The sequence below is a fragment of the Pyrus communis genome, chromosome 7, assembly GCF_041283825.1.
Source record: "Pyrus communis isolate YQ-2024b chromosome 7, ASM4128382v1, whole genome shotgun sequence".
NCBI classification, from domain to species: Eukaryota; Viridiplantae; Streptophyta; class Magnoliopsida; order Rosales; family Rosaceae; genus Pyrus; species Pyrus communis.
This window is the reverse complement of record NC_142571.1, coordinates 23793788-23816504: the sequence shown is the minus strand read 5'-3', so window position 1 is coordinate 23816504 and position 22717 is coordinate 23793788. Positions and strand designations below refer to the sequence as shown.

The 22717-nt window shown below is 36.5% G+C and overlaps 1 protein-coding gene, 4 non-coding genes and 1 pseudogene across 6 annotated transcripts; 4 read left to right on the top strand and 2 right to left on the bottom strand.

The window, feature by feature from the left end:
* Positions 1-7751: 7751 nt before the first annotated feature.
* Positions 7752-9596, bottom strand: LOC137735228 (3-ketoacyl-CoA synthase 19). The gene has a single exon (XM_068474636.2). It carries the CDS (start codon positions 9499-9501, stop codon positions 8086-8088), a length of 1416 nt encoding a protein of 471 aa, XP_068330737.1. The 5' UTR covers positions 9502-9596; the 3' UTR covers positions 7752-8085.
* A 2703-nt stretch (positions 9597-12299) lies between these two features.
* LOC137735784 (U5 spliceosomal RNA) lies at positions 12300-12418 on the top strand. Its single transcript, XR_011068693.2, has one exon. It is a non-coding gene; the product is annotated as a U5 spliceosomal RNA (small nuclear RNA).
* Positions 12419-13437: 1019 nt separating this feature from the next.
* Positions 13438-13555, top strand: LOC137735786 (U5 spliceosomal RNA). The gene has a single exon (XR_011068695.1). It is a non-coding gene; the product is annotated as a U5 spliceosomal RNA (small nuclear RNA).
* A 1912-nt stretch (positions 13556-15467) lies between these two features.
* Positions 15468-15586, top strand: LOC137735780 (U5 spliceosomal RNA). The gene has a single exon (XR_011068689.2). It is a non-coding gene; the product is annotated as a U5 spliceosomal RNA (small nuclear RNA).
* A 477-nt stretch (positions 15587-16063) lies between these two features.
* On the bottom strand, positions 16064-17882 carry LOC137735453 (3-ketoacyl-CoA synthase 19 pseudogene; annotated as a pseudogene). Its single transcript, XR_015964068.1, has one exon. The product of XR_015964068.1 is annotated as a 3-ketoacyl-CoA synthase 19 pseudogene (transcript).
* Positions 17883-18811: 929 nt separating this feature from the next.
* On the top strand, positions 18812-18929 carry LOC137735788 (U5 spliceosomal RNA). The gene has a single exon (XR_011068696.1). It is a non-coding gene; the product is annotated as a U5 spliceosomal RNA (small nuclear RNA).
* Positions 18930-22717: the final 3788 nt, after the last annotated feature.

Here is a 22717-nt window from a genome sequence, read left to right as displayed (position 1 = left end):
TAAAAGTGAAATATTAAATTAAAGGGTAAATTACATAAAACTACCTCAACTATTGGATCATTTACAGTTTCATACCCTATCTTTAAAAAATTTCAATGGAATACCTCATCTACAAACTTGTTACAATTTCATACATTTTATCAGTTTGTCTGTTAATTCTTCCATTAAATAATGACGTGGCTTGAGATGGGCCCACTCTCTATTAAAAAGTTAATAAAATATTAAAAACTAAAAAACTAAAAATATTTAATTTTTTTTATATTTTTTTGCATGGGGGACCCACCCCCTTATCCCCCTCACCCTTTCTTCCCCATCCACCCGTGCCCCCCCCCCCAACCTTCCTTCAACACCAAAATCAGAACCCCCTGCCCTTTCTTCCTCCATCTCCACCTCCTTCCCATGGCGCTCCTCCCCCTCGCCCTCCTCCTACACACCCATCACCCTCACCAAATTAATCCATGTAACCAATTTCAAACAAAATACCCCAATTCCATCCAAACTCTAACCCTAAATTTCAAATTCGTAGAGGAAGAGGAAGAGAAAGGGTTCGTGGGTTTTGGCTCAGGGGACGGGAGGCAACGGTGCTTGGGTTCTGGGGTCGAAGGAGAGTGGGTTCGATTGGGTTTTTCTAGATTTTGGTTTGGGTTTTTCAGAGAGATAAATCATAGGAAGAGAAAGAGAAAGAGTTTGAAACTTGACGGAAAGAACGAAGTGAATAAAAATATTGAAAAGGTGATGGATTGAGGGGAGGTTGGAGGGAACCCGTGGGTTCTAGAGGGTTGTAGTGGCTTTTGTTGAATTTTGGCCAAATTTGTGGCCCTAGTTTTTTGATTCCCTGTATTTGGCTAAAGGAAGAGAAAGGGGTGAGAAGAGGAGAGTGGGGGAGTGGGATGAGTGGCCGGGGAGGGTGGGGGGAAGATCTACGTTTGGGGTTGGGGTGGTTCTGGTTTTCGGTTGGGGGAAGACGGGAGCGGGGAAGAAGAAGGGTGAGGGGGATAAGGGGTGGGTCCCCATAAAAAAAATTAAATAATTTTATATTTTTTAGTTTTTAATATTTTATTAATTTTTTAATAGAGAGTGGGCCCGTCTCAAGCCAAGTCACTATTTAACAGAAGAATTAATAGACAAAGTGACAGAGGGTATGAAATTGTAATAAATTCGTAGATGAGGTATGACATTGAAATTTTTTAAAGATGGGGTATGAAACTATGACTGATCCAATAGTTAAGGTAATTTTATGTAATTTAAAATACAAAAACCTTATATACGAAACAAATAGTGTGAACACATAATGTGAATAGAGAAAAATTGTGTGGGCTTAAGAGCTGACAATTTCTTACACGACTTGTTAGTACGATACGAAAACGACACAAAAATAACAGGTTTCGAGTCAACATGATAATCAATCAGGTCAATATCGAGTCACCCGTCGTCAAGAACCCATTAATTAACGGGTTCTTAACAACACGCGGGTTACCTGTTTCAACCCATTAAGAAAAAAGTTATTTTGATAATTTTAAACTACTAAAAAAACCTTACTAGTTACTACAAACACTATTAAACTTAGGAGACAAAAAAGATTTGTTCCACAAAAACAGTACTCGTCGCAAAATCTTTCACGCGACGAACAACGTCTGGTATAAGTTGTCCGATGAATTTGCGACAAACCTCTAGAGGCTAAAAGTGAGTTGACCGTTGTTTGACCGATGAAGACTTTTTGCTCGATGAAAGGATGGTCATCGTATAAAACCTAATACAAATTTTGTAACTTACACAATGTCGTTAGCTAACGTTGTTTTCTACTCGTTTTTTTTTTATAAGTCAGCATTGTACTTTACTAGACCACTTGGTAATTTTTAGTTGACAGAACATTCCGTTGGGTAATTTAAAATTACCTGACGAACAGTCTATTTGCCCCTTAAGACTCACTGAATTGCGTGCCAAATGTGTCGATGCAAATCTCCGTCGTCTTCAGTCTTGACGAAAATGCACTCGCAAAACAATCAACATCTTTGATCAAAGAACTAAGCCTCACTTGCCCATGAGGATGGGGGAGGGGGTTAGGCCAATGGATCTCCAATGCCTAAGTTAGTTTATCTGAGAGAGTAAAGTGTTTAGGGCTTTTTAGGGGTAGCTAAAGCTCTCTCAATTTTGTAGAATATGGGGTACTTATAGGGATAGGGCCGACCACTATGTTAGGGTTTTACCCTACACGTGGCGGCGTCCTATTGGCCAAGTGTTTTATGGAAAAATATCTAAATATTCTCAAGATATTAAATAGGAAATAATATCTTGAGATAATGGTGTAATTATCCCTAATTTATTTAAATTGGGATTGCTTACTTGATTGGAGTCAATCTTCAATTGGGAATGTATTAAAGATAGGATTTAGGTAATTAATTCTTATCTTTAATTCCTCGCCAAAGGCAGGTGAGCTGTGGGCAGTTGTATTCAGCTGTTGAGACCTTTAGGGGTGTGAGCTGCACGTGGGAGTATCTGAGAAGCCTACCCATTTATTAAGGTCAATCTTGTCTTTCTTGAATAAAAGTTCGTGTGTCGCCTCTAGAATTTTTGGGATTATTTTAGGCTCCACAAAATGTTTTTTTTGGCGCCCAATTTTTGCCCAACAAATGTGATCACTTACCCTACGGCAGTATTATGTCTCATAAAGATTTTGAGTTAACCCTAAAATGCCGACTAAAGTCGCCTGTGAACGTATTCTTTAGTCGGGTAAAGACGTCTTAGCCGTTAGATTGTTTTTCGTCGGGCAAGATTTCATAGGGTAACCCCAATCTTCTGGTAGTGAATGGCCATAGTACTTAATCTCTCATAAGTGAGATTAAAAAATTTCAAAGCACATTAAAAATACAAAGCAATTTACAAATACCAAAGCACATAAAAAATTCATAATAATTCATTTACAAGTGTGAAAAAATATGCAAACACTCCTGATCACATCTTCTATGCTTTGGTGATGGGTACATTGTTGTTCAAACTTTTAGAACCCTACAAACCCTCATGAATAGTGCTTTTAGGGGTAATTCAAAATAAATAAAAAGTAATTAATGTACAAGTTGAAAAATGTGAAAGAATATATAAACGCTTGGTATTGCATCATCCACGCAGACAATGGTTACATTGTTGTTTAGACTTTTAAAACCTTCCAAACGTTTTTTTTTTTTTTGAGCGTAAAATTAATAAAATTTCATAATAATTAATGTACAACTGTAGAAAATGAAAAAAAAAAAATGTAATCACTCATAGCAACAAGCTTTACAACTTTTGTAAATGACTCAGTTCCGAAATCCGCCACCATAATCTATAAACCCTAGATTTATATTTAACTTCTCGATTGTTGTTTATGCTCTATTCTTCTTATCGGATTTTTTTTTCTTTTCAAAAACATGATATTTTAGCAGCTAAAGAAAAACGAACGATTCGGATCGTTGATATCATGTTCCGAGAAATATATTCACTAACCGTAAAAATTTGAACATGATATCAACGATCCGAATGTTCATCTTTATGCATCCGCTAAAAGATTATGATTTAAAAAAAAAAAAAATTTGAAACAACAAAATTCAATGAGAAGAATAGAGCGTAAATGTAAATGACAATCAAAGGTTAAATTTAAATCTACGTTTTATGGAATTATAGTGGCAAATTTTGGAGTAAATCTCTTTACAAAAGTTGTAGAGTTTATCATTACAAGCCGTTCTATATTTTCTTTTTATTTTTTTCACACTTCTATATTAATTAAAAAATTATTTTGTAGTAATGTTTTTTTTATCTGAACTGTTATTTGTTCATTTTCAACATTGTTTCTTTCGGTTACCTGGCATTGTCCCCACATCAGTTGAAGCCCTGCAATGAGATCAGCCATCTGGTGTCAGTCTAATGACTTCAGCTAATTAAACAACTCAGTCGTTTAAATATCGCAAATACATATATACCTCATATTATATAAATTAAATAAATAATCTCCATCATACAACTACGCAAGGAAAACATGAATCCAAAAGTATCATTACTTGAAGTCTTTAAAAAAATGTAAGCAATTTTATGTAATTCTCTTTGATACGATGGATTTGGGTACATGTTAAAACTCAAATTCTCTTCGAATTAATCCGACATAATATATACAAGGCATTAATCCAATCGATTGTGACAACATTTACAAGTCTCATTCCTAAACAACATATGAGATAACAAAACTAGGAGTAGGACTCTTCTATATTATTTAAACACTTAGAACTAGTGAAATATTGAAAGAAATAGAAAGGTAAAAGAATAAAAACACCTTAATTATATACGAAACTTTTTTTTTTTTTTTGTTGAAATTATATAGTCTGAACACATAATGTGAATAGAGAAAGATGATGTGGGCTTATCCTTGATTATAAATAGGGTAGCAATTTCGAAGCTATGAAGCAAGTAAATCACATGATAAGAGAAAAGAGACAAGCGGGAAGAAAGATAAAAAAGAAGAGACGAGTGAGAGTGATCATCCAATTTAACATGGCAACAACACTATCAAGCCCTTTTAAGTGGAAATCTAACAACAACCGGTACTTGCGCTTACATGGTGGAGAAATCAGAAATCAAGACGGGATTCTCGAATTCACCCGAGAGGATTCTAGCCTAATTTTCACAAAGGAGGTTTCACAAAATTACTCTGAATGCGTGAATCAAATAGAGTGGTTCCACAAGCACTCTGAAGCCAACTGTTATTTGAAAGTAGAGCAGAAGGAAGAAGGTGGTTGATCGTGGCCACCGCTCACACACCAAACGACGACAAGGATAATGAAAATTGCACACTGTTCACGCCTGAGAAGCCTGATATTGTCAAACCAAACACCTTCCGAATACGCCATGCGCAAAACAATCTCTATTTAAGGCCACAAAAGCTTGAACAATATGGTTTGGACGCAGCCCTTTGCGCAGTCAGCTCAAAACCTGATGACACTGGAGAAGTGGATGTCTTTACAATCACTGGCAGTTGATGATCATAACTATCACATGATGTTTATGGGTAACATCTCTGGAAACCCTCACGAGACTTCACTCGTCCCATCAAGGTCACTTATGGGTTTAAAAGGCTTGTTGCATGTGCTCAATGCAATTGAGTTCCCTGCTTGCTAAACCCAAGTCCAGGTGTCGCGTAGCAGTTTAAACTCAAAGACCGAGTTGTATTCCTCAGAGAGCATTGAAAAAGAATGCAGAATTTGTCGAAACTAAAACAAAGAACAATATTGAATAAAATGTAATTTTTTAAAAGAAAATCCAATAATATAAGAGCACTAAGACGTAAGAGTTCCACCTTCAACATACATATGTAATTTCATTAATTTGATTCTTTTTGTAACTCAATCAAGATGCAACATACAGTGTACCCGATCGGAAGATATGGCAATATATAAAACACACACAAAAATATACAAACTCTAACTATGGTTATTCCCAATAACTCATTTGAATTTCTTATAGAATTCCAAGCATAACTTTACCTCTGGCACAAACTATCAAGAAATACTTCCATCGAAATTACTAGATATCTACTAATTTATCTCAATTCACAAAAGTATGAATGCTGAAACCGAATTATAGGAAAAACATGTTTGAACCTATGAATAGTAACGAACATTCACCAATCGACAAATAGAGAAAAAATAGCTATTAAGTTGAACAAACCAATAACAAGAGTTTATCGTTGATAACACAATTCAAATCAAACTAATAAGATCACATAATAGTTGAAGGTTTTCCAACTAGTCTTAGCTAGGGAGTTTAGTCCTCCATATAATAAAATAGAAAAATAAGAAACTCTAGAGATTATGAAAGAGCAAAAACTGATCAAAAACAAAAATGGGAGTGGTTATATTGAGCTGCTGCCGCCAACCTCCATATCCCTCTTGAATAATGATGATCAATGATAAGCCTTAATGCCATCATGAAATGGTAATGGCTGGCCGTTTCTTTTTCTTCTTCTTTGCCTTCTCTATTCTTCATTTCCTTTTTGTAACCGACATAGAGTTAATCACCAATTTATTGTCTTGTGCCTCATCCTTTAATTGCCTTGCATCAATCTCATAGTCTTGCACATTAAAATTAATATAATCTAAGTCAAATTAAAACAAATTAGATATAAAACCTATTTGACCAGTTATACATGATAAACACAAATTTGATAAATTATTAGAGAAAAACATGTAATGGGTATAATCAAAGCGCATTAGACATGCACTTTTGAGCAATTATCACAGCCCCGCCCCACCCCCAAAACTAGCTTATTGCTGGTCTCTAGAAATTCAAGCGACTAAAAAAATACTCTGGCACCAAACCAAAAACAAAAAGTCACATGGAAAAACCAGTTTCCCCCTTCAGAACCCTCAAAGCATTTTATTCAAGTGTACATAATAATCAAGAACCTTAATAAGCATAAAGCAAGTGAATCCACAATATTCTAGTATTAGTAATAACTTCTCAAATATCCTTGGAGTATAGTGTATGAAATAGCCATAACAATGTGATCCTAAGCGTCTTTAAATCGCAATATAAAAACAAGTGAGTCTCTCACAGGATTTACACTCATGCACACAATATTTATGCGTTAATATGTCTCGCTCAAGTGATCTCATAAAAACATGCTACAGTATGCTTGCTTGTCCACCTACTCGCTGTCAATATCATATGACTACTTGAATCAAAGGTCTTTATTAAGGTTGTAACGGGGCTTGTGGTTAAGGTTAGAAAGAAGAAAAAGGAATGGGAAAACAAAGAGCCAATGAAAATTACCAGAGCACATGATGAAAATAATTGACTGCAACGTCGCTTGAATCCTCTGTGGCTTCACCAATATCTTGAACATAAGACACTACTACGTTTAACATTTAGCGTGACGAACACAAATTGGTCGTGCAAAGCTTATTCCCGTCGCACAAACGTCAAAGCGACAAAAACTTTGTTGCGCAAAATCCGTTGCGCAAAGATCATGAAGAAAGACTTTGTGTGACGAATAAACACATTGGTCGCAAAGAAGAAGGCGCGACGGTTCCTTCGTCGCACCAAATTTTTAGGAACGAAGATCTTCGTCACACAAAATGCTAGGATACGAGTAGTAGTCGTCAGGATACATACATGGGATGACTAATCTTCGTCTCTAAAAACTTTGTGCGATGACATGTTATTCTTTCACATTTACTAAAGAACACTGTGTGCTCGTCGCTTTAAGTGATATACGCCTATTTTTGAAAGGCGCACCTCTATCGGTGCACCTAAATCTCAGTGTTTAAATTGTAAAAGTTCAGTTTGTATTTTCTTTAGCTGTTACCCTTTATGCCTGGAACTAAACAGTTATCTTGTCCTTGAAAATTTAGGGTAATCTCCACAGGTCATACAAGCCAAATATCACTTGTTAAAGTGAAGGAAATACGAGGTGTGCTGCTGCTGAGGTTGGAATATGTAGTGTTTTCTTATTTTTATTACAAGTGATATTCTGGAGGAAAGAAACCGGTAGTCAATGGCTTGCTTTGCTGTGGAGCTGGGTGTATACCGCCACGTCAATGAACGCTGGCGGCATGCTTAACACATGCAAGTCGGACATGAAGTGGTGTTTCCAGTGGCGGTTTTCTCTAACTATGAGAGTAATGTACTACTTGTGGTAAATGTAGTACTAGCAAAGGGAATACAAATATATCAAAAAGAGAGTTTGCTATCAAAGGAAATACTGATATAGATCATGGCCTCACATCTAGAAAATTAATGAACTCTTATTTTTATTATAAAAAAAAACCTAGAACACCTGATCGATCAGGGTTTATTTATGAGATACATCCAGACTACAGGGCTTGAAAAACTTCATACAAACTTCAAACAACCACACTTCTCCACAAGGTAAAAGAAAAACGCAAACTTATTAAGTGCTGAAAAATCAAACAACTAACAGAAATGCTACTCTTACTGCATTTTTCATACCAAATATTTTACCATTTTTCTAAAAGATATGAGATCCACATGAGTTGGTGGGTCCTACTTCGATTAGAGAAATGATACAAATATAATATGAAAAATGTTATAAGTGTAGCATTACTCAATAGCGAATTGGGACATGTCAAACCTAACAAAGCCTAGATAATCATCATTGATCCAGCCATACTTCTCCATGAACGGATTGACTTGGTTTAGATCCCTAGGGTAACTATCTATGCAGTCTTTCCACACATTGACATCATCCAAGTCCTTCATCACTTCCCACACAATATTGTTGCACTTAAAACCAGCTCCAAATCCACTCATCAGAATCCTGTTCCCCTTCTTAAGCCTCTTCTTTGCCTCCATGTATCCCAAAGCGTACCAAAATCCGGCCGCCGATGTGTTTCCGAACCGGTGAAGCGCCATTCTTGACGGCTCAACGTCATAATCACTTAGCCCTAAGCTCTTCCCAATCCCATCTATGATTGCTCTTCCACCAGGGTGAACACAGAAGTGCTCTATTCCTGTCTTGAGATTCAACCCTAGTCCCCCAGCTGCTTTTGGATTTTGGCTTGTAATACTAGTTCTAATATTGTTAAGCCTAGAGGCCACCAGATACCTAAGTATTTCTCTTAGTGGAAGCATTTTTGGTGCTAGAACTTGGAGGTTCTTTGTAAAACTCTGAGTTGCTGCTTTTACAAGGTATTTGGTAAGGCGGAAACCTCGATTTCCACTCTCATCTTCTAACTGTATGCAACAGTTATATGCTTCGTCATTCGAGCCGGTGTGCATTCGTACCAAATGGTTTAATTTCAGCTTGGCTTGGTGCTTTAGGCTTCGGTTGTTCGTGAGCAGCATCGCGCACCCTCCCGAGCGGAAGAGACAGTTTGTGAGCATCATGGATTTTTCTACGCCGCAATACCAATGAGGAGACAACGATTCCGTGCTTACAACGATGGCATTCGCATTCTTGTGAGACTTGAACAAGTTTTGTACAACGTCAATGGCAATGAGGGTTGCACTGCAGCCCATTCCCGAGAGGTTGAAGCTCTTGATGTCGTCCCTCATCTTGTAACGACTCACTATACGTGACGATAGGGAGGGTGCAGGGGAGAACATCGACACATTGATGACAAGAATGTCGATTTGCGACGGAGAAATAGAGGTAGGCAGGGCGAAAAGCTTGTCCAGCGCGTCAAAGATGATGCCATCCATCTCCGCAAGTTCATCTTCTAGGGTTGCAGTTTCTTCTCGGCCTTGGATGATGTTTCTTGCGCAGTAAGTTTCCTCGCCAATGCCCGAATGGGTAATAGTTTTCAAGAGAAACCTGATTTCTTCCAGTCCCAGATTCCTGTTCCGCGAGACTATTTTCAAGCATGAATCAGCGCTGAGCTTCATGTCGTCTGGTGGCATGTGGCACTCGTAGGCCAGCAGATAGCATGCCTGATCTCTCTTTCTGAGAAGTAACTTACAGAGGCAGGAGAAACCATAGAAAAGAGCCAGCAAACACGTTGCCATTAGGATCCCCATGTGTGTGTGTGTGTGAGAGAGAGAGAGAGAGAGAGAGAGAGAGAGAGTTTAGAATTGGGAAGTGTCAAATGATCAGTTGGATGTATGCAGTTTCAACAATCTATTTCTCTTATAAATAGATGTTTAATAAAGAGCTAGAGTGTAATGTAGTAGGCCTCATTAAAGTGTATGGTTCGGTAGTAGTTACGCCAACCACTAATAATAATTAGTAGGGTAAGAAGGCTTTGACATTTAGCACCTTATATGCTTGGAGAAATTTTTTAATGTGCCAAAACACGATTTGGGACACTAAATGTTATAATATAAGTGTTTAATTTTTTTTTTCAAGTATCCAACCACTTATATTATAACACTTAATATACCGAACCATGTTCCGGCACTGAAAAATCTCTTATATACAAGTTGTCGTGTGTTAGCTTTCTCCACTCAAATATTGTGTGGACTAGTCTTTTTTTTCATTGAATAAGGTATTTTTTCTTATCATTTTTTTTAACAAATTAAGGGATTGAACAATGCATGGGCAATGTCTTCTTCACGAAAACTTGGCTCGGGACTGACAATTTTAACCGTGGAGCTATGTCGTTTGTTCTCTCGGGTTTGATTGGAGATCACTCATTAGACTCTATGTACGTTTTGCAAGAAATTTTAAAATTCTTGGGTTCAAAATGAGAACTGATTTCATGTTAGTTTGGGATGACAATTTCGGACATGCCACATTACACGACTTAAAACCTACACATATACGAAACTTGTTGTATACATAGTTAAAATTGTTAAAATAATATTATATTTAGTAAAATAACGACTTTTTCCCATACTTCTATTTCGCTTTTTACTAAAGAATACCGTGTGCTCATTGCTATAAGTGACATAATTCTATTTTTGTAGGGGCGCACTTTTGTGGGTGCCTCTATCAATTCAAGTAGCAAGATTTAATTTGTTTACATTTGTTATAAGATATCCAAAAGGGAATTGTTATTGGCACTTCAAATTTCTCATTCTACACTTCAAATTTTTTATATTTAGAAAGAAAAATACACTTGTGAGGAGTTATGAATGAGATTTTTGGAGTGCCAATAACATTGCCCATCCGAAAATGGTATGATGAATTTGATGGTATTATTAGGTTGGATTGAGGTAAAAGAAATATACGAACGCTTGTACAAAAATTTGGTTATCAAAACTCAATAGGGAAATTGCCTTGACGGATAGGATATTCCTCAACTTACTAGCACTGCCATTAATGTTGAAACTCTCATGTAGCTTAGGATACTACAACAACAATAAAATCTTATCTCAATAAGTGAGATCGGCTATATAAATCCTAGGACGTCACTGTACTTGATTTTTTGCCAAGACTTCCATTAGCTTCAAGTATTCTATGTCTTTTCTTAAAGTTTATTTCCAAGTACCAAGTGTAGCTTAGAATACTAATATAAAAAAAAAAAACCAATATATGTGTATCTTTATTTGTTTTATAAACTAAATGCTCTTCTAATATTCTAGTCCACGTTCTATAATTGGTGACAATGAAATCCTTGATTCTTAATTTCTTTGAAAACAAATTGTTGTTATAATCAAGTGAACATGCCGCTTTTTGCTAAATACGAAAAAGGAAATGGAAATAGCTAAACGATGTTTTGTTTTCATCCGCTTATCATTTCTCTACTAAAAGGAAATACTTTGGTCCGACCACAATATAAAATGTAAATTTGTATTGACAAACATATCAAAACGACGTTGACAATTATGTAATTTTCGTGTCAATAATATAAATATTATGAAGGACATGTATACTTGTTAATACTGAATGGTGAAACCAACTAGCTTTTGAGATGATTTTATAGTAAATTTGCTCTTAGGTCCATAATTCTTGGAAGGCATGTAAGCTCATAGTGGGCCTTTTTCGTCCCACGACCATACGGCCTTGAGCCCAAAATTTGATGTGCATCATAAGCTACTAGTGACTGTTTTGCTATGATTTTTAACTTCAGGGTTCATGTTTCTTGCAGCAAATAATGACCGATGATGAAGATGAGTCATAGCTTAGGTATATTGCATCTTCTTCAGCAGGACAGTTCCCATGAAACTGATCTCCTTTATAGTCATTTTTACTCATAGGTTGGAAATCTAATTAGACATCGATCATCAAATCAAATATCAGTTTGAAACGAACATATATATGCTGGAAAAAAAAAAAAAACGAACACATATACTAGCTCTAGGAAATCTCCTTCCCTTGGAATCCAATCAATTGAAAAATTCAATTTTTGGATAACATATGTAGTGTCATAGTTCACATATATTGATAACTTATTTGGAAGTGCTTTTAAAATAACTAAAATGTTTTTAAATTACTAAAAACATTTCAGACCATATTTGACAAAATAATTTGAAAGTGTTTTTGTGATAAAAAAAAGCACTTGCATTTCTATTAAATATTTCATACCATAAGTGCTTTATGAGGAAGCATTTTCAAATGGGCTATAAGTCTTCAACACAATTCTTGTCAACTAATTTCCACTTAGGTTCGCAATCAAGGCCTGGTTTCATATAAGAATTGACAAAGGAACTTGCAAGCTCAGAGTTTTGGACTGGAGCTGATCTTTCAATGGGCAAAGAATTTTGGTGGGAATAGCTAAAAATAGACCAAAGGTTCTGTGGGATTTGAGCAAAAAAATTGGGAGTTAGCAAAGAAGTGGAAGCCGAACTATTTGTCCCACACCCGCCACAGGGGCAAAGAACTATCTACCTTCGCTCATATAAAATATTGTAGGCTGCGGAGGATTAACTTACGGAACCATGCGTTGAGCACAAAGCAAACTATTCTTTCCCCTTTTACTAAAGAATACCGTGTGCTCATCGCTTTAAGTGATATACGTCTATTTTTTAAGAGAGCACCACTGTCGGTGGACCTAAATCTCAGTATTTAAATTGTAAAAGTTCAGCTTGTATTTTCTTTAGCTGTTACCCTTTATGCCCTGGAACTAAACAGTTGTCTTGTCCTTGAAAATTTAGGGTAATCTTCACAGGTCATACAAGCCAAATATCACTTGTTAAAGTGAGGGAAATACGAGGTGTGCTGCTGCTGAGGTTGGTTTGCTGGAGTATAATGTAGTAGGCCTCATTGAGCTGTATAGTTAGGTAGTAGTTAGGCCAACCACTAATAATAATTAGTAGGATAAGAAGGCATTGACATTTAGCACCTTTTATGCCTAGAGAACTTTTTCAGCGTGCTAGAACATGACTCGGGACACTAAATATTATAATAGAAGTGTTTAATTTTTTTTTTCTTCAAATATCCAACCACTTGTATTATAACACTTAATATACCGAACCACGTTCCGGCACTGAAAAATCTCTTATATACAAGTTGTCAGTGTGTTAGCTTTCTCCACTCAAATATTGTGTGGACTAGTCTTTTTTTTCATTGAATAAGGTATTTTTCTTATTATTTTTTTAACAAATTAAGGGATTGAACAATGCATGGGAAATGTCCTCTTCATGAAAACTTGGCTCGGGACTTACAATTTTAATCGTGGAGCTATACCGTTCGTTCTCTCGGGTTTGGTTGGAGATCACTCATTAGACACTATGTACGTTTTGCAAGAAATTTTAAAATTCTTGGGTGCAAAATGAGAATTGATTTCATGTTAGTTTGGGGTGACAATTTCGGATACGCCACATTACACGACTTAAAACCTGCACATATATGAAACTCGTTGTATGCACAGTTAAAATTGTTAACATAATATTATATTTTGTAAAATGATGACTTTTCTCATACATTTTTTTAATGAATATATTGACACAATCTAAGAGTTTTGGACATTGCGGGGGGCATAATTGCTGCATAAGTCCCACATCAATCAGAGGAGCCAGCTATCTAGTGGCGCCAGTATTAATCAAGGCAACATTTGACTAATTTAAGTACGGAGCTATGCGTTGAGCACAAAGTGAATTATTCTTTCGCTTTTTACTAAAGAATGCTGTGTGCTCGTTGCTATAAGTAACATAATTCTATTTTTGTAGGGGCGCACTTTTGTGGGTGCCTCTATCAATTCAAGTAGCAAGATTTAATTTGTTATAATATATCCGAAAAGGGAATTGTTATTGGCATTTCAAATTTCTCATTCTACTTGTGAGGAGTTAAGAATGAGATTTTTGGAGTTAAGAATTTTTTATATTTAGAAAGAAAAAAAACACTTGTGAGGAGTTAAGAATGAGATTTTTGGAGTGTCAATAACAATTCTCATCCGAAAATGGCATGATGAATTTGATGGTATTATTAGGTTGAATTGAGGTAAAAGAAATATATGAATGCTTGTACGAAAATTTGGTTATTAAAACTCAATAGGGAAATTGCCTGGACAGATAGGATATTCCTCAACTTACTAGCACTACCATTAATGTTGAAACTCTCATGTAGCTTAGGATACTACAACAACAATAAAATGTTATCTCACTAAGTGAGATCGGCGGCATAAAATCTAGAACGCAACTGTGCTTCATTTTATGCCAAGACTTTCATTAACTTCAAGTATTCTATATGTTTTCTTAAAGCTTATTTCCAAATCCTAAGTGTAGCTTAGAATACTAATAAAAAAAAACCAATATATGTGCATCCTTATTTGTTTTATAAAGTAAATGCTCTTCTAATATTCTAGTCCACGTTCTGTAATTGGTGACAATGAAATCCTTGATTCCTAATTTCTTTGAAAAACAATTTGTTGTTATAATCAAGTGAACCATGCCGCTTTTTGCTAAATACGAAAAAGGAAATGGAAATAGCTAAACGATGTTTTGTTTTCTACTAAAAGAAAATATCTTGGTCAGACCATAATATAAAATGACGTTACATTGCTATTTGTTTGCCATGTAAATTTGTATTGACAAACATATCAAAACGACGTTGACAATTATGTAATTTTCGTGTCAATAATATCAATATTATGGAGGACATGTATACTTGTTAATACTGAATGGTCAAACCAACCAGCTTTTGAGATGATTTTATATTAAATTTGCTCTTAGGTCCATAATTCTTGGAAGGTATGTAAGCTCATAGTGGGCCTTTTTCGTCCCACGACCATACGGCCTTGAGCCCAAAATTTGATGTGCATCATAAGCTACTAGTGACTGTTTTGCTGTGATTTTTAACTTCAGGTTTCATGTTTCTTGGAGCAAATAATGACCAATGATGAAATTGAGTCATAGCTTAGGTATACTGCATCTTCTTCAGCAGGACAATTCCCATGAAACTGATCTCCTTTATAATCATTTTTACTCATAGGTTGGAAATGTAACTAGACATCGATTATCAAATCTAATACCAATTTGAAACGAACATATGTTGGAAAAAAGAACGAACACATGTACTAGCTCTAGGAAATCTCCTTCCTTTGGAATCCAATCAATTGAAAATTTCAAGTTTTGGATAACATATGTAGTGTCATATTTCTCACATATTGATAACTTGTTTGGAAGTGCTTTTAAAATAATTAAAATGTTTTTAAATCACTATAAACGTTTCAGACCATATTTGACAAAAAAATTTGAAAGTGTTTTTGTGATAAAAAAAAAAAAAAAAACTTGCATTTCTATTAAATATTTCATACCATAAGTGCTTTATGAGGAAGCATTTTCAAATGGGCTATAAGTCTCCAACACAATTCTTGTCAACTAATTTCCACTTAGGTTCGCAATCAAGGCCTGGTTTCATATAAGAATTGACAAAGGAACTTGCAAGCTCAGAGTTTTGGACTGGAGCTGGTCTTTCAATGGGCAAAGAATTTTGGTGGGAATAGCTAAAAATAGACCAAAGGTTCTGTGGGATTTGAGCAAAAAAATTGGGAGTTAGCAAAGAAGTGGAAGCCGAACTATTTGTCCCACACCCGCCACAGGGGGAAAGAACTATCTACCTTCGCTCATATAAAATATTGTAGGCTGCGGAAGATTAACATACGTAACCATGCGTTGAGCACATAGCGAACTATTCTTTCGCCTTTTACTAAAGAATACCGTGTGCTTGTCGCTTTAAGTGGTATACGCTTATTTTTTAAGGGAGCACCACTGTTGGTGCACCTAAATCTCAGTATTTAAATTGTAAAAGTTCAGCTTGTATTTTCTCTAGCTGTTACCCTTTAGGCCCGGGAACTAAACAGTTGTCTTGTCCTTGAAAATTTAGGGTAATCTCCACAGGTCATACAAGCCAAATATCACTTGTTAAAGTGAAGGAAATACGAGGTGTGCTGCTGCTGAGGTTGGAATATGTAGTGTTTTCTTATTTTTATTACAAGTGATATTCTGGAGGAAAGAAACCGGTAGTCAATGGCTTGCTTTGCTGTGGAGCTGGGTGTATACCGCCACGTCAATGAACGCTGGCGGCATGCTTAACACATGCAAGTCGGACATGAAGTGGTGTTTCCAGTGGCGGTTTTCTCTAACTATGAGAGTAATGTACTACTTGTGGTAAATGTAGTACTAGCAAAGGGAATACAAATATATCAAAAAGAGAGTTTGCTATCAAAGGAAATACTGATATAGATCATGGCCTCACATCTAGAAAATTAATGAACTCTTATTTTTATTAAAAAAAAAACCTAGAACACCTGATCGATCAGGGTTTATTTATGAGATACATCCAGACTACAGGGCTTGAAAAACTTCATACAAACTTCAAACAACCACACTTCTCCACAAGGTAAAAGAAAAACGCAAACTTATTAAGTGCTGAAAAATCAAACAACTAATAAAAATGCTATTCTTACCGCATTTTTCATACCAAATATTTTACCATTTTTCTAAAAGATATGAGACCCACATAAGTTGGTGGGTCCTACTTCTATTAGAGAAATGATACAAATGGAATATGAAAAATGTTATAAGTGTAGCATTACTCAATAGCGAATCGGGACATGTCAAACCTAACAAAGCCTAGATAATCATCATTGATCCAGCCATACTTCTCCATGAACGGATTGACTTGGTTTAGATCCCTAGGGTAACTATCTATGCAGTCTTTCCACACATTGACATCATCCAAGTCCTTCATCACTTCCCACACAATATTGTTGCACTTAAAACCAGCTCCAAATCCACTCATCAGAATCCTGTTCCCCTTCTTAAGCCTCTTCTTTGCCTCCATGTATCCCAAAGCGTACCAAAATCCGGCCGCCGATGTGTTTCCGAACCGGTGAAGCGCCATTCTTGACGGCTCAACGTCATAATCACTTAGCCCTAAGCTCTTCCCAATCCCATCTATGATTGCTCTTCCACCAGGGTGAACACAGAAGTGCTCTATTCCTGTCTTGAGATTCAACCCTAGTCCCCCAGCTGCTTTTGGCTTTTGGCTTGTAATACTAGTTCTAATATTGTTAAGCCTAGAGGCCACCAGATACCTAAGTATTTCTCTTAGTGGAAGCATTTTTGGTGCTAGAACTTGGAGGTTCTTTGTAAAACTCTGAGTTGCTGCTTTTACTAGGTATTTGGTAAGGCGGAAACCTCGATTTCCACTCTCATCTTCTACCTGTATGCAACAGTTATATGCTTCGTCATTCGAGCCGGTGTGGATTCGTACCAAATGGTTTAATTTCAGCTTGGCTTGGTGCTTTAGGCTTCGGTTGTTCGTGAGCAGCATCGCGCACCCTCCCGAGCGGAAGAGACAGTTTGTGAGCATCATGGATTTTTCTACGCCGCAATACCAATGAGGAGCCAACGATTCCGTGCTTACAACGATGGCATTCGCATTCTTGTGAGACTTGAACAAGTTTTGTACAACGTCAATGGCAATGAGGGTTGCACTGCAGCCCATTCCCGAGAGGTTGAAGCTCTTGATGTCGTCCCTCATCTTGTAACGATTCACTATACGTGACGATAGGGAGGGTGCAGGGGAGAACATCGACACATTGACGACAAGAATGTCGATTTGCGACGGAGAAATTGAGGTAGCCCGAGCGAAAAGCTTGTCCAGCGCGTCAAAGATGATGCCATCCATCTCCACAAGTTCATCTTCTAGGGTTGCAGTTTCTTCTCGGCCTTGGATGATGTTTCTTGCGCAGTAAGTTTCCTCGCCAATGCCCGAATGGGTAATAGTTTTCAAGAGAAACCTGAATTCTTCCAGTGCCAAATTCCTGTTCCGCAGGACGATTTTAACGCATGAATCAGTGCTGAGCTTCATGTCGTCTGGTGGCATGTGGCACTCGTAGGCCAGCAAATAGCATGCCTGGTCTCTCCTTCTGAGAAGTAACTTACAGAGGCAGGAGAAACCATAGAAAAGAGCCAGCAAACACGTTGCCATCAGGATCCCCATGTGTGTGTGTGTGTGAGAGAGAGAGAGAGAGAGAGAGAGAGAGAGAGAGAGAGAGAGAGAGAGAGAGAGAGAGAGTTTAGAATTGGAAAGTGTCAAATGATCAGTTGGATGTATGCAGCTTTCAACGATCTATTTCTCTTATAAATAGATGTTTAAGAAAGAGCTAGAGTATAATGTAGTAGGCCTCATTAAGATGTATAGTTAGGTAGTAGTTAGGCCAACCACTAATAATAATTATTAGGATAAGAAGGCCTTCACATTTTGCACCTTATATGCTTGGAGAAATTTTTCAGTGTGCTAGAACACGACTCAGAAAATTAAATATTATAATATAAGTGTTTATTTATTTTTTATTTTTTTCAAGTATCCAACCACTTGTGTTATAATACTTAATATACCGAACCATGTTCCAGCACTGAAAAATCTCTTATATACAAGTTGCCGTGTGTTAGATTTCTCCACTCAAATATTGTGTGGACTAGTCTTTTTTTCATTGAATAAGGTATTTTTCTTATCATTTTTTTTAACAAATTAAGGGATTGAACAATGCATGGGAAATGTCTTATTCATGAAAACTTGGCTCGGGACTTACAATTTTAATCATGGAGCTAGGTCGTTTGTTCTCTCGGGTTTGATTGGAGATCACTCATTAGACTCTGTGTACGTTTTGCAAGAAAATTTTAAATTCTTGGGTTCAAAATGAGAATTGATTTAATGTTAATTTGGGGTGATAATTTCAGACACGTCACATTACACGACTTAAAACCTGCACATATATGAAACTCGTTGTATACACAGTTAAAATTGTTAAAATAATATTATATTTAGTGAAATGACGACTTTTCTCATACATTTTTTTATGAATGTATTGACACAATCTCTGAGTTTTGGACTTTGAGGTGGGCATAATTGCTGCATAAGTCCCACATCAACCAGAGGAGCCAGCTATCTAGTGGCGCCAGTATAAATCAAGGCAGCATGTGACTAATTTAAGTACGGAGCTATGCATTGAGCACAAAGTGAATTATTCTTTCGCTTTTTACTAAAGAATAATGTATGCTCTTTGCTATAAGTGGCATAATTCTATTTTTGTAGGGGCACATTTTTGTGGGTGCCTCTATCAATTCAAGTAGTAATATTTAATTTGTTTACATTTGTTATAAGATATCCGAAAAGAGAATTGTTATTAGCATTTCAAATTTCTCATTCTACATTTTAAATTTTTTATATTTAGAAAGAAAAATACACTTGTGAGGAGTTGCGAATGAGATTTTTGGAGTGTCAATAACATTTCCCATCCGAAAATGGTATGATGAATTTGATGGTTTTATTAGGTTGGATTGAGGTAAAAGAAATATATGAACACTTGTACGAAAATTTGGTTATTAAAACTCAACAGGGAAATTGCCTTGACGGATAGGATATTCCTCAACTTACTAGCACTGCCATTAATGTTGAAACTCTCATGTAGCTTAGGATACTACAACAACAATAAAATCTTATCTCACTAAGTGAGATCGGCTGTATAAATCCTAGGATGCCACTGTGCTTGATTTTGTGCCAAGACTTTCATTAGCTTCAAGTATTCTATGTCTTTTCTTCAAGCTTATTTCCAAGTACTAAGTTAGCTTAGAATACTAATAAATAAAAAAAAACCAATATATGTGCATCCTTATTTGTTTTATAAACTAAATGCTCTTCTAATATTCTAGTCCACGTTCTGTAATTGGTGACAATGAAATCCTTGATTCTTGATTTCTACGAAAAACAAATTGTTCTTATAATCAAGTGAACCATGCCGCTTTTTGCTAAATACGAAAAAGGAAATGGAAATAGCTAAACGATGTTTTGTTTTCATCCGCTTATCATTTCTCTACTAAAAGGAAATACCTTGGTCATACCACAATATAAAATAACGTTACGTTGCTATTTGTTTGCCATGTAAATTTGTATTGACAAACATATCAAAAGGACGTTGACAATTATGTAATTTTTATGTCAATAATATAAATATTATGGAGGACAGTGGCGAATCCAGGATTTTTCGGAGGAAGGGGCGAACTTAAAATAATGCAAGGTTAAAGAAAAATGGCAACAACTAAATCGTTTTATATAGTACTGTCTTCCATAATTAATCAATACAAACAAATTACAATTGTTGCCGGTCAGGTTTCATGTCATGAAATCGTCGCATAATAGGCTCATTATCAATAAAAGAAAATACATATTTCACAATGTAAACATCGATTGTCGCTAACCTTTCTTGGCATGATGTGGTCTCTAGGTTGACAAGGATCAATTTGAAGATAGTGTCTATGAATTGCTTCACTATAATTAGGTGGATAATCAAGCATTCAATGTCTATGTGCAGGGTCTGCAGGAAGATTAGCCAATATTTCATTAAACTCAGTGGCCTCACTTTGTTATGACCTACTTGGAATATTTGAAGGAGGACTTCTTGGAATATTTGAAGGAGGAGGAGGAGGAGGACTACTCGGAATATTTAAAGGAGAATGACTACCCAAAATGTTTGAAGGTGGATTTAAGCATTGTTTCTTATAGTATCGTTCCATCACGTAACTGTAAAATGGAAAGAAATAAAAATTCTTAGACTCTTAATCCTAAAGTAGACTATACTATAGTATGCATAATAACTAATCCAACCAACCAACAATTCAATTAATCAATACCAATAAACATACAAATTATTCAATAAATAAAAATTCAATTCAACTAATCATATTCATATGAATACAACTAATCAATTCAACTAATCAATAAGATTCAAGAATTCAAATTTTAATTTTCACCCTAAAAAATAATTTCATAATTTCATATCAATAATCATAGAAACATATGATTCACATCAATAATCAATAACCAATAACCATATTAGTGCATTACCATATGATTCTATACCAATTAAACGAATTTTGTATTAAATAATTAATTAGGGTTAGGGATTATACTAGTTGGCTTGGCTACTGGGGATTTTGGGGAGCAGCTTTGCTCTCTCTCTCTCCCTCTGTCTTGATTGGTGAACGGCACGGGACGGGAGGGATAGGAAGTAAAGGGGAACCGGGGCGGGGGGCTTTATAATTTTTTTTTTAATTCAAATATACAAAACGGCGCCGTTTTGTTTTCAAATATTTAATTTTTTTTACCAGACTCAAAACGACGTCGTTTTGGCCTGGATTTAAAAAAAAAATAAAAATTAACAGCAATCTGCTGCTGCTGCGCGTAGCAAAACAGATTGCCCAGCAAAAACAGAGGAGAAGATGAACCAGGGTTTTCCGGCGAGGCGCAAGGGGAGTGGCTAACCTAGCTCTCCAGTGGTGTTTCCCGGCGAGGGGAGTGACGGCCGCCACTCTTCGCCCTCACATGGCTTCGCCACTAATGGAGGACATGCATACTTGTTAATATTGAATGGTCAAACCAACTAGCTTTTGAGACGATTTTATAGTAAATTTGCTCTTAGGTCCATAATTCTTGGAAGATATGTAATCTCATAGTGGGCCTGTTTCGTCCCACAACCATACGGCCTTGAGCCTAAATTTTGATGTGCATCATAAGCTACTAGTGACTATTTTGCTGTGATTTTTAACTTCAGGGTTCATGTTTCTTGCAGCAAATAATGACCAATGATGAAGATGAGCCATAGCTTAGGTATATTGCATCTTCTTCAGCAGGACAATTCCCATGAAACTGATCTCCCTTATAGTCATTTTTACTTATACGTTAGAAATCTAACTAGACATCGATTATCAAATCTGTTGATGCACAAAACCAGCGAGGACTTTGGTACAACAGAAAGTGTCAAGTTTGTGACCTTCGCCAGATTGCTCCGGTCATTAATGTGGATAAGTATGTAAAGATATAGAGATAGGGAAGCAAACACAAGATGTACGTGGTTCACCTAGATTGACTACGTCTACATAGTAGAGGAGTTCTTATTAATTGTGAAGGGTTTACACAAATACATAGGTTCAAGTTCTCATTTAGTGAGTTCTAGTGCATAGTTTAATACAAATGACATTAGGGATTATTGTGGGAGAATGATCCCCTTTTATAGAAGAGAGTTTCTAGTTCTGTTATGACATTGACATGTGTCGTACTATGATTGGCCTCTGATATCGACACGTGTTGCGCTGTGATTGGCCTCTGATATCGACACGTGTCGCGTTGTGATTGGCCTCCTGGTTGGAGGGAAACTCTTGTGGGTCCTTGACGTTATACTGTTGACCGGTGCTCAGTAATTTCGAGATTGGTCAAGTATGGTACAAACAGTGCTCCCCTAAGTTCCCGAGTGAGGGAAACTTCTCGGTTGGGGACTTACAAGATCCAAGCCATTGAGTAATCACGAAACTTCTAAGTACTGAAGGGTGACATCATTTTCATTTGCCTTTGCCCCATAAGTAGATGTAGCCTCTTCTCTAGAAGTATTTTTCCTCCATCCAGGAATGGTATCTTTAGCTGTTGTTGATGCATAAGGTAATGTATCATTTTCATTTGAAGCTTACTTGTAGTTTTAGGCTTGGTCAAGTGCGATATGAACCCTATAGTACGGGTTTACCAAGTCTCTGAGCGAGGAGATCTACCGAAAGAGGTTACAGACAAGGTAAGTAATTAGAGTTCCAAGCAATCAGCCTTAGATTGGAAGTTTGATCTCGGGTTCTAGCTTATTGTTCTCCTTCTCATTGTCTTTCATTCAGTAACAGGGACAAAGAAAATGATAGGGAGAAGAGATGATATGAGATACTCTTGTTTTCGAAGAAGTAACGGATGAATCAGCACGTGCTTTGTTGTACTTGTTGACTTTCCACAAGCTTATTCTTGAACTGGGCTGGAAGGTTTTCCAGTTTCCTCTAAAGTAGCGAGCAGACTCCAGAATTTGAGGGTTAAAAC